Raw genomic sequence first — 12,630 nt, forward strand, 5'->3', positions numbered from 1 at the left:
GGCACTTGGAAATACTGTAATATCAGGGGGAAAGGAGCAATCTTTAAGTTATATGACAAAACTACATTAAATTAGGAGTATCTATAAGGAACTAAGTTAGCAGTTTGGTATACCTTACAGAATAAGGTCCTTGCCTACCAAGAACTGAAAATCCAAGGGAGGCCAAGTATGGTGCTGCCACTCAGCCAATAAAATACCTTTCAATTATTATCCAGAAATGGAGGCTCTGGGGTTTTTAAAGACCATGACTTTGGCATTTATAAATGACAAGTCTATATAGAAAACTAATAAAGTTCTTACTGATCACATTCACTCCCCAAATATGGCTAATTGGGAATCAGTTTTAGTGTAAAATAATGTGCATTTTTCTTCAATAACTTTACATGTTATTAAATCATCAGCCAATCCAATATAGAGAAAGATTTCCTTATGCGCTATGACTATACCAAATAGTCCCTCTATGGTACTTTAAAATAACTCCAGTTTGACTTTTATAAAGAACCCAATATAAAAATTTTTTAAGTAATCCGTATTTTTCCTAGCATACAAACCTGGAGCTATTTATAGAGTATACTTTTGGCGCAGCTGAAAGACGAGCCATGATAATTTTAGAGAGGGATAACTACCCCATCCGCTAGTTAGCAGGTAGGGGGTGGAGTAGACTGGCTACCCCACTCACTCACACCTCTCGGCTGAGTAACCACTTTGCTTTATGGCAGGACTTCTCGGGGGACAGGGTGGCGGGCCAATTTGTATAAATAGCTCCAGGTTTGTATACTAGGAAAAATACAAATTACTTACAAATTTGTTATTTGTTCCGGCGTAAATACAAACCCTTCGCAATTTATAGGGTGACTTACTCTTAGGAGGGAGGAAGTCCTCACCAACTGGCCTTGGTCATGACCCGCGGTCCTCTCTATTTCGATCTGTGATGGATAGTAGAAGGGACCCTACCCTCGCTAAAATCAAGTGCCGATATGAGGTAATGCACTGATAGCGGCCTGCAGAACCTTGTGTGTGAGTGGAACTAACAGTGTGGCTTGTCTTTAACATAGGGACTCGAGTATAAAACCTATTGTTCTTAAAGACTTACCCAATACCCTCCCTCAAAAAGGTATTGGGGACGTAACAAAGTATTCTTCTATACTTAGGAGGCACAAGGGAAATGGGTCTTACCTGCAGCGAGGTGAGGTCAGCTATGCTGAGGCTTGCGGAGCTGTTTTCCCCAGAGGGGAGAAGGTGAAAGGAAGAAAGGAGCCAGGCATTCTTACTCATTCAACCCAGACTAATCCAGGTAGCCTAAGCCCTCAACCCTCTGCTACTTGTCCATCAAGGAGCCTGAGGTGTTTAGACCATTTGTTGTGCGACCACCACAGGACCAATGGAAAAGGTCTCCATGTTCTTGTGGGTTACGTCTTTGCAGGTAGTGGGCCGTGAAGGTCGATTGACGCTTCCACATGCCCACTTGAAGTATCTGCGCCACAGAGTAGTTTCTTGAACACCAGGGACGTAGCAACGCCACTGACGTTACGAGCTCTGGGTCTTAAGATGGAGAGTCTAGATTGAGAATAACCTTAATAGCTTTCCGATCCCAGAGGGGAAGGAAATCCTTGAGGTCCTCCTCTTGATCTTCCCCGTGCTGGTCAACAGTGCCGACACACGGGGGCGGGGGGGGGGGGGGGGGGGGGGGGGGGGTATCGTTCTTTTGAGGTAACACCACAGACTCCTCACTGGGTAAAACCCCAGTTGATGGGTTTTCGGTTAACGAACGAAGACTCTTTATTTGAAATAGGCTGCACCTAGGGTACAGCACACTCTGATTTTGAGTCTTGGCAATCCACTCAGGGACGCCGCTGAGGATTACTTCTCCCTGTCTCCTAGAGTAGGAGACATCAGAAGATGGATCATACAACACACTAACTCTCTTGGTCAAAAGCCCAAGTGAGTAGAAAGGCCGTCTTCCGTGTAAGGAAGCGATCTGCTGCCGGGCATAAAGGTTCGTAGAGAGGGGCCTTCAGAGACTGAAGGACACGAACCGCGTTCCCAGGAGGAGGTTGAGATCCGACGGGGGACAAGTTATCTCACACTTGTATAAGTAAAGGCAGACCGATGCTGAAAAGTGTCTGAGGTGCCTAGACATCTTTTCCGTAACTTGTTGCGAAAGGCCTCTCTGAGAGGGGAGGTGTAGGATCGTCCCAGGTGTGAAGTCGAAGCAAAGCTACGGCTAAGGAAAGTGTTAGCATGTGGCTGCTTGGAAGATCGTGCCGTGGAGGAAGATCCCTAAGAACTCCGTCAGGAGCTGTAGAAGGTCCGGGAACCATTCTGCGGGCTGCCATAGCGAAGCTATTGGAACTCTGTCAGGGGCTGCAGAAGGTCCGGGACCCCTTCTGCGGGATGTCATAGCGAAGCTATTGGAGTCAGTGATAAGAACTTGCTTATCCTGACTTGGCTGAGGACTTTTTCACCAGACCGAATGGGGGGAAAAAACAAGGCACACCTCTAGGCCGCCCCACCGATCTTGGAATACATCTTGTTTGAGGGCCTGGGGAACGGTCGAGTGGGAGCCTGAAGATCAGGGCCGCTGCGAGCATAACCACAGTCATGGACCCCACAAAGTTAAGACTTTGTTGGATACAAGATGATTCCAAGACACTAGGAGCCCACTATCTGGGTGGTTTTGCAAGCACATTCCTGTACCAGGAATGACACGAGCAGATGGGGGCAACTAGTTGTCCTCTGTCCATCTGAAGCTTCGTACTGCTAGATGGTTCTCTAAGAGAGGTGAATGCTGGTACCTTTCTGAATCGGGCCAACGGACGAGGATGGAATGGTGTGGCATATGCCACCCCCTCTCTCTTTTGATGCATTATAGAGAGCATCACGTCCAGAGGGAAGACAAGAAGACAGGCCTCTTTGCAGAAGCTCTCATCTGCCACCCATCATCCGCGGATTGTCCAGCGGTGAAAGGGGGGGGAGTGCATAGCAATAAACACACCTCGAGATGATGTCGAGATGTGTAACTAATTGCACGTTCTTGCAACGAAGGGGAACAAACTGTTCTCCCTCCAACTGCCACTAATTCAGTGTGGTTGGCCGAATAAGACCGATACCAAACGGTAAACCAGTTAATCAGTACAGCTTATGTTATAATAGCGAATCTCCATAGTGATCGCTTTCCGGACAAGAGACTGTACGGTAATCACCAAACGCATCCAACCAAACCCAAGAGGGGATTGAGACGTATCTTCAATCTATTGTTGGGTGGGTAAAGAGCATAAGTCTACTACTGAGTAGTAACACCGAACTGTGCGCATGACAAGCATACATGCGTAGTTCGACTTAAGTCGTGTCCGGAACTCGGTTGAAGAACGTTGGAAACGTTTGTAACGGAGGTTTCTCCTTCTTAGGACAAAAAACGTTCGTACTTCTCCGTCTCCGATTGGTAAACTAGCATTTATATTAAATGTTCCCTACTAGGGAACAAATATGCTTATGAGAAGTTCCTAGCCAAAGCCTTTGTAGGAGACTAAGACTTCCGATCGGGGGAAAGGAAAAAATGCCTATAAGGAGGCAGAACGTAAATACCGTATGTCTGGTTACAGGAAAGTAGCCAAGTAATGTACTGAATAACCTGGTTTCAGTAAGGGATATAAATATACAATTAATAGAACGGAGTTCTAATTGGAAGATGTATATACTGTAGCCCTTATTGGCAGAAAGATCGCTTGCACGCATATATGTACTTGTCCATTTGCGCTAGTGCATGCGTATTCTTTGCCTCCAGGAAACGTTTGCAACGAATCCGGTTGTGGGAATAATGTATGTGCGATGAATCGCACCATTATTGCCGAAAGAATTTTGATCGTTGACTAACTGTAATATTTTCTTGAATGAGAGCGAACATGTTCTCAAACAAAATATACAGTTATAGAGGTGATCATTTCCCCTTAGGTTTACCCCTCCTCTTTATGTGAGGGGATGGATAGCCAGTGTTCATTACACAGAAACGGATGTCTGGTTACCTGTGGGCGGGGTTTGAAACGTTCGTAAACGTAATGAAAAGATGCCCACGCTGTTGCTATCGTTATTTAACGTCAGCTAACCATGTTCCTTCGGGACTAATTGTTCGAAACAATAACCCTGTAAGGTTAGAATAAAAATTCTCGGAAGCCTATCGTGTAAAAAGGCAAGTCGCTATACCCAGGGTACAATGACGAGGGAGGCTGCCTCCCTCAAACGGTAGAACCAAGTTTAAGACAATAACCTCGCGGTTTTGTCTTGGCTAGAGCGCATGCTCCGGGACGGCTTACGGCCTTCATGAAGTTTTAACACCACCCATTGAAGTTTTGTAAAAACTTCTCAGGAACGAGTCTCCCGAAAAAGGGTAAAGTCTCGTATGTGGGGGTTTGCTTCAAGAAGGCCATACATAATTGCCATCGACCGCTTATCCGAAGGAGTTGCCATCGAACGCTTTCTTGCTAGTGAGAAAACTACCGTCTAAATCAGGCAAGGCCTGCCATGGGAAATGAACTGGAATGTAAAGAATTTGTCATTCCCCACTCATTTCCATCTGCTAACCAAACCACTCGAATTGGGAAGGTGGAAGAAAGATGAAAGTGGTTCGTTCGAAAACGAAAGGATCGGTGCTGGCGAAACCAGAATAGCTGATGTAGTAATCAGCTGGGAGTGTAGAGTGACATATCAAGTCACACCTTTGGAAGACCCATCCCGTAGGGGGGGTCGACCATAGAGTTTTCAGAAAACTCTGGATCGTGGAAACAGCGAGATTCGGATGAGAACCTAGGGGTTCAGTATCTATTTGTGAATTCCTTTCTCACAACCTTAAGGGATGTTGTGCCGAGACCCCGCAGGAACTCTGTCGCTGATTCCTGATGGAATTTTCAGGAATCGTGTTCAGTGACCAGGTCCCAAAGGAACTGTGTCATAGTTACCTGCAGAGATTCGGAAACCCCTAAGCAGCCAGCATCCCTCTGTCATAAGAGTAAAACTCTTGATGACTGTTGACTTTAGAAAGGTGTTTTCTGCTTATTCACATGAAAGGAGTTTCCTTATAGTGTGTCTGAAATAGCACTACCATTTTCTTTTATAACTCATGTTCCAATGTTTTTTTTGTTAGTTTTCTTGGTTATATATTTAATTCTGTTTCTCTTACTTGAAGTGTATATTGAAGTACAATTAATTTAGTATTTGATATTTACAAGTCATCATATTTATGAGTGTGAATTTTATAACTATTTTTGCTTAATGTAAGTCTCATTATGTTTACTGAAGAGTTTAGTTGTTCTAATAAAATCAGAGGTTTTAAGAAAAACATGGTGTTTACTTCTAGCCCAAGGCTCTCCTTTTTCCATACCTTCCTGTACGATGTGGGCTTAAATAATCCCCCACATTTTGGTGCCCAGACCCGGGAACACTCCCTCTAAGAAAATAAGTAAGTTGTGCAGTGAAGATAATGGAGAAGTTAAAGAAGACTAGGACTACATGTAGAGGGTGGGTGACAAGAGCTTCCAAGGCACTGAGTGACCTTTTGGAGTCTTCCACTACAACTATTAGTCAATTTGAGTATGCTATCAAGGAATACAACCAGAGACTAGCTAAGTTGGATGAAGTCCAAGAAGCAATAGAAATTGAGGTAGCTGAAGAAGAACTAGAACAACTTTTGGATGAAGCCCATGAGTTTAGAACAGTAAGTGTGCAGCCTAGGATACAAGCTGAAGACCAGATAAGGAAGTTAGCAGCATCTGGTTCTATAGCTGGCAGTATAAGTGGACAGTCTTCATCTCGAGAGTCAGATATCACCAATGTCAAGTTACCCAAGCTGGAGCTACCGAAGTTTAGTGGTGAAGTGACCCAATGGCAGTCCTTCTGGGATCAATATAATTCCCACATCGATGCAACAGACCTTCCAGTGATTAGTAAGTTCACTTATTTGCTGTCTTTGCTGGAGGGAGATGCCAGGAATGTAGTGAAGGGACTAGCTCATACCAGTGCTAATTACCAGGTTGCCTGCAAACTACTGAAGGAACGCTACTACAAGCCAGAAAGGATTATTTTCGCTCATGTCCAGGCATTGTTAAATGGTGAGGTCAACATTAATGTCAGCGGACCCAAAGGTGTGGCACAGCTCTGGAAATTACGAGATGACATTCTAATTCACATCCGCAGTTTGGAGGCGCTAGGCATCACAGGAAAACAATGTGAAGTGTTTCTTACACCTATCATCCCCTCCCGTTTGCCAAGTGAACTGCGGCTAGAGTGGGCCAGGGATGGTGATGGACATGAGAGTGATTTAGATTGGTTATTGACATTCTTAGACAAGGAAATTTCAAGATTAGAAAGGTCTGAAGCCTTTAAGGGAAAAAGCAGTATTGAAGTAAAGAAAATTGAAAATAAGAGTTCTAAAGACAAGGTGTATTCAGCCGCAGCCCTTCATGCTTCGTCCAAGCAAGAAAACACAATGTGCAGTTTCTGTGCCAAGAAGCACAAATCAGAGAACTGTTATGGTGTGCTAGAATTGAGTGGAAAGGAGCGAGGTGAAAAAATAAGAAGTTTAGGCCTATGTTTCAAGTGTTTGAAGAGTGGACACATGTCAAGAGACTGTAAAGCTCGTACAAGGTGTACAAAGTGTAACGGTGCCCATTCTACCTTAATGTGTGGCGTTAGGCTGGAAATGAACCTTAAGAAGGAGGAAAGTGAAGCAAAGGAAGGTGCTATTGGCAGTGACAAGCCTGGCGATGTGGCACTTCTAACAGGGCAAGGTGGTAACTGTGCCATTTTACAAACTGCCAAAGTTCAGGTGAGTGGTAGTGATGGTACTGTTGTCACTGCTCAGGTAATGTTTGATAATGGTGCAGACAGGTCTTATATTAGTAGCAAATTTGTGAAGAAGTGTAAACCACAATGGATCACTAGTGCACCTATGCCATACTCTAGTTTTGGTGGTCATAGTAGTGGAAAAAATGAACACAGAAATGTTTATGAGTTAAAGTTGTGGGACTCTGACAAGAAGGTGGTACGTATTATTGCTGCGGAGATTCCCAGAATGTCAACCCTTGGTTAGGCCTATTGTACCAGATTCAGTGCTTAACTCTTTCTCTCATGTTGTATTAGCTGATGATTACCACCATGATTCTCCCATTGAGATTGATATACTGATTGGTCTAGATTTCTACTGGACACTGATTTCTCCTGTAGATGCCTTCCAAATTAACCATGTCGTAGCCATGAAGTCTCTCTTTGGTTATGTCTTGAGTGGCAGGCTGTATAAAACCAATGACTCTTGTACCTACTCTGTACCACAATTATTGTGTATCTCCTCTGTTTCAGATTCAGATTTGTGTAAGTTTTGGGATTTGGAAACTGTAGGGGTTAAGCCTAGGGAACTTGTTGAAAGTTATAGTGAAACCAAAGTTTTCAAAGAATTTGAGAGTACCGTGAAGTTTGTGAATGGTCGCTATGAGGTTGCACTGCCATGGAAAGATGATTCTGCTAAGGAAAGGCTTTTAAATAATGTTGTCATAGCCCATAAAAGGTTAGGTAGGCTAATGGTTAAGTTAGAACATAATAAGGAGCTTAAGAAAGAGTATCAAAAAGTGTTTGATAGTTATGAGTCAGATCACATAATAGAAGAGGTACCAAGGGAGGAAATTTCAGGTGTGAATCCTGTGTACTATATGCCTCATCGTCCAGTAGTTAAGTTAAGTAGTTCAAGTACTAAGATAAGACCTGTGTTTGATGCCTCTGCCTCTTGTTACAATGGTGTATCATTGAATGACTGTTTGTCCTCAGGCCCATCACTCAACCCTGACTTGGTTGAGGTGCTCATTCGTTTTCGTCGTTGGCCCATTGCTGTTACAGCTGATATAAGAAAGGCCTTTTTGCAAATTAGTGTACAAGAGAAAGACAGAGATGTTCATAGATTTTTGTGGCCAAAAGATGATGGTACAATACGGCACATGACATTCACACGTGTACCCTTTGGTAACACAGCGAGCCCATTTCTGTTAAATGCCACAATTAAACATCATTTGGATAAGTATACCCCAACTAGTGTAGTGCAAGATTTGAAGGCTAACATGTATACAGACAATTGGTTGAGTGGTGCGGATTCTGCTGTAGAAGCAGCTGATAAATTTTGTGAAGCCCGTAGCATTTTAGCTGATGCTAGTATGGACCTTACAAAACTTGTATCAAATAGTTTGCTAATTACTTCTCAGTTATGTGACAAGGTACCCTTTATAAATTCTGATGAACCCAATACTGTATTAGGCCTGAAGTGGTGTAACTCACTGGACAGTTTCTCCTTTGATGGCATAAACTCAGATTCCTTTGTAGAAGTAGTCTGTACTAAGCGAAGTATCCTTAGTGTGATAGCCAAGATTTTTTACCCTTTAGGGTTAATCAGTCCATATGTTATGTATGGCAAGATACTTTTTCAGGAACTCTGGAAACTGGGTTTGACTTGGGATCAAGAAATGCCATCAGAGTTGAAGCTAAAGTTTCAAAGATGGCTCCTTAGTAGTGAGCATTTTAAGAATTATCAGATAGATAGATGTTATTTTTCACCAAAGGCCTGGGGGAAGCTTAGTCATATGGAGCTACATGGGTTTGGTGATGCCTCTGAAAAGGGCTATGGGGCTTGTGTGTACCTGCGAGTGCCTGTGGAGAACGGCTCATACAAGGTGTCATTAGTGTCCTCTAAGTCAAGAGTTGCTCCCATAAAGACAATTACATTGCCGAGGTTAGAACTCATGGGATGTCTTTTATGTTCACGATTAGTCAACTTTGTGAAGAATACCCTTAACCTAGATAACTGTGTTAGAGTTAGGTGTTGGACAGATTCTACCATTGCTCTGTCATGGATTCAAAGAGATGCTAGTAAGAAGGACCTATTTGTAGCTAATCGGGTAAAGGAAATCAGAGAGTTAACACCTCCAAGTTGCTGGCAACATTGTGCAAGGACAATCCAGCTGACCTGATAACACGAGGTCTGTTGGCTGACAAGCTTGTGGATAGTACTAAGTGGCTCTATGGGCCTAGTATGTTAAAAGAATCCCAATACCAGGAAAGGGAAGGTAACCCAGTTAAGTATAAAGATGAAATAGGCATAGAAAGTACTGCTGTCTGTCTTAATGTACAAGGCATGCCAGACAACCCTTTGATAGATTTAGATCGATACAGTAAATTAAGCAAGGTGTTAAGAGTTACAGCTTATGTCTTAAGATTTATCATAAATTGTAGAAATAGTAATAACAAAGTGGCAGGCCCTCTCATTACTGAAGAGATTGATTTTGCTAAGTTGAAGTTGATTTACTGCATCCAAAGAGAAGTGTTTTCTGCAGAAATAAAGGTACTTTTGGGTAAAAAGGCTATCCCTCAATGGTCTAAATTAAGAAATCTTGACCCCTTTCTAGATGATAAAGGCTTAATAAGAATTAGGGGACGTCTTGAGTTTTCTAACTTGGACTATGACACTAAACATCCTGTTATAATTCCAAAGGGTCAATTTGCTAAACTGTTGATCAGATTTCAGCACAGGTTTTTAAAGCATGCAGGTGTGGATACCGTAATTTCATCCCTACGAAATAACTTTTGGATTATAGGAATGAGGAGATTAGCTAAGACAGTAATAAAGGAATGTTTAAGTTGCCGTTGGCATGATTCAAAACCTTGTAGTCAGCCTGTGGCTCCATTACCTAAAGAAAGAGTAAGGGCTTCTCCACCCTTTGATGTAACAGGCTTAGATTATGCAGGCCCCCTCTTCTGTGCTGATTGTCCTAGTAAGAAATTTTATGTATTGTTGTTCACTTGTGGTGTTGTAAGAGCCGTACACCTAGAGCTTACAGAATCTTTATCCTTGCCTGACTGCTTATTGGCTATAAGAAGATTTGTTGCCAGGAGAAGTTTACCTAGTGTTATATATTCAGATAATGCAAAGACTTTTGTAGCTGCTAGGTATGAAGTACAAAGGCTGTATGGCCACTTGGCTCCCAAATGGAACTTTATTGCCCCTCGTGCTCCCTGGTGGGGGGGCTGGTGGGAGAGACTCATTAGGTCAGTTAAGCTTGCCTTGAGAAAGACACTGAATCTGAACTATGTAAGTAAGAGTGAATTAGAAACTATACTAGTAGAAATAGAGTCCTGTATTAATTCCAGACCATTGACCTATGTAAGTGATGAACTTGACTCCATTCATTATCTCACTCCATCACATTTTATCCTAGGAAGAGCCCCACACTGTAAATCCTTAATAAATTTTGAGCCATGTAAGGTGACTTCCAGGGACTTGAATGAAAGAGAAGTTTTAAGAAACCAGAACCTAGAACATTTTTGGAAAATTTGGAGTAACAATTATATAACCAATTTGCCTCAAGTTGTTAAAGGATTCAATAAGAAATGTGATTTGTCTAAGGGTGACCTTGTGTTGATAAAGGAGGATAACCTCCCTAGATTGAAGTGGCCTCTTGGGGTTATTGTAGATGTTTTTAAAGGTAGAGATGGACTTGTAAGAAGTGTAAGGCTCAAAACTAAAAAGGGAGAAATGACTAGACCCATTCAAAGATTGTATAATCTTGAAGTAGGTAGATCTGAAGATTTGATTACTACTGATGCATCCTGTGATGATTTTGATAGAGATGTATGTGATAATCCTCAAATGCCTATCCATACTGTTAGTGATGAGGATGTATTTCCAAAGTCTAAGTCTGGTAGAGTAATTAAGCCTCCTACTAAGTTAGATTTATAATAGTCACTGTAAGTCATGCAGTTGTGCATGTCAAAAGCTTAATGTGTTTATTTTGTAAAACTACATTACTAATTTTTGTGTGTTTTTCTGCCATGTATAATTTAGATAAGGTCTAAGTTGTGCTCTTTAATAGGTGGCTTCGTCCCCTATTGCCGGGAGGATGTTGACTTTAGAAAGGTGTTTTCTGCTTATTCACATGAAAGGAGTTTCCTTATAGTGTGTCTGAAATAGCACTACCATTTTCTTTTATAACTCATGTTCCAATGTTTTTTTTGTTAGTTTTCTTGGTTATATATTTAATTCTGTTTCTCTTACTTGAAGTGTATATTGAAGTACAATTAATTTAGTATTTGATATTTACAAGTCATCATATTTATGAGTGTGAATTTTATAACTATTTTTGCTTAATGTAAGTCATTATGTTTACTGAAGAGTTTAGTTGTTCTAATAAAATCAGAGGTTTTAAGAAAAACATGGTGTTTACTTCTAGCCCAAGGCTCTCCTTTTTCCATACCTTCCTGTACGATGTGGGCTTAAATAATCCCCCACAATGACGATGGGCGGGCGTGAACAATTCACGGGACGAGATTTCGAAAAATCTGTCATGAGAGTAAAACTCTTGTGCACTCGTGAACACTCCGCACAACGAGAGTTCGAAACACTCTATCATAAGAGTTGTTCACGCACTTCAACTGATTGTGTGCGCCTAGTTGTTGTGCGCGCCAATATGATCGGGTATGCCAATATGGTCGGGCGCGCCACATTGGTCGTGCGCCAATTGGGTCGTGCACGCTAATACGGTCGTGCGCGCAAAAGATTGGCCGTGCAGTTCACATCAGCCGTGAGCGCCAATTTGGTCGTGCGCGCCAATTTGGTCGTGCACGCCAATCCGATCGTGCGCGCAAAAGGTTGGTCGTGTGCGCCAATTTGTGAGCTAGAGCTCTCAGTGTTGAGAGAGTACTCATTACTACGTTCACCCGAAGGTTCACGATAGCCCGTGTTGTATGAGCGCGAACGATCAACACAACGTGAGTCCGCAAACTCTGTCATAAGTATGACTATGATCACGAGAACCCAAAGGTTCAGCGTGAACTGCGTTGTGAGACCCCGAAGGGTTAGCGCAACGAGAAACCGAAGTTTCAGTGTCACTAAACACCGAAGTGTCAGAGTGACTAAAGTTACGAGAGCCAAAGGGTTCTGCGAAACTAATGTTACGAGACCCCAAAGGGTCAGCGTAACGAGAAACCGAAGTTTCCCTGTCACAAAACACCAAAGTGTCAGAGTGACTAAAGTCAGGAGAGCCCAAGGGTTCAGCGTAACTAATGTTACGAGACCCCGAAGGATCAGCGTAACGAGAAACCGAAGTTTCCCTGTCACAAAACACCAAAGTGTCAGAGTGACTAAAGTCAGGAGAGCCCAAGGGTTCAGCGTAACTAATGTTACGAGACCCCGAAGGATCAGCGTAACGAGAAACCGAAGTTTCCCTGTCACAAAACACCAAAGTGTCAGAGTGACTAAAGTCAGGAGAGCCCAAGGGTTCAGCGTAACTAATGTTACGAGACCCCGAAGGATCAGCGTAACGAGAAACCGAAGTTTCCCTGTCACAAAACACCAAAGTGTCAGAGTGACTAAAGTCAGGAGAGCCCAAGGGTTCAGCGTAACTAATGTTACGAGACCCCAAAGGGTCAGCGTAACGAGAAACCGAAGTTTCCCTGTCACAAAACACCAAAGTGTCAGAGTGACTAAAGTCAGGAGAGCCCAAGGGTTCAGCGTAACTAATGTTACGAGACCCCAAAGGGTCAGCGTAACGAGAAACCGAAGTTTCCCTGTCACAAAACACCAAAGTGTCAGAGTGACTAAAGTCA

General features: G+C 42.8%; 2 protein-coding genes across 2 annotated transcripts in view; one reads left to right on the plus strand and one right to left on the minus strand.

Moving 5' to 3' along the window:
• LOC137621483 (cleavage and polyadenylation specificity factor subunit 6-like) overlaps positions 1 to 12,630 on the minus strand; it is a 58,521-nt gene that overhangs the window by 13,852 nt on the left and 32,039 nt on the right. The gene's annotated exons all lie outside the window — the stretch shown is intronic.
• LOC137621355 (uncharacterized) lies at positions 5,162 to 7,081 on the plus strand. Its single transcript, XM_068351654.1, has one exon. The coding sequence runs from the start codon at positions 5,474 to 5,476 to the stop codon at positions 7,079 to 7,081; it is 1,608 nt and encodes a 535-aa protein (XP_068207755.1). The 5' UTR covers positions 5,162 to 5,473.

Source organism: Palaemon carinicauda, chromosome 28, assembly GCF_036898095.1.
Source record: "Palaemon carinicauda isolate YSFRI2023 chromosome 28, ASM3689809v2, whole genome shotgun sequence".
Taxonomy (NCBI): domain Eukaryota; kingdom Metazoa; phylum Arthropoda; class Malacostraca; order Decapoda; family Palaemonidae; genus Palaemon; species Palaemon carinicauda.

Coding starts and splice junctions, on each gene's coding strand:
- LOC137621355 (XM_068351654.1), top strand. CDS start 5,474: ATGGAGAAGTTAAAGAAGACTAGGACTACATGTAGAGGGTGGGTGACA.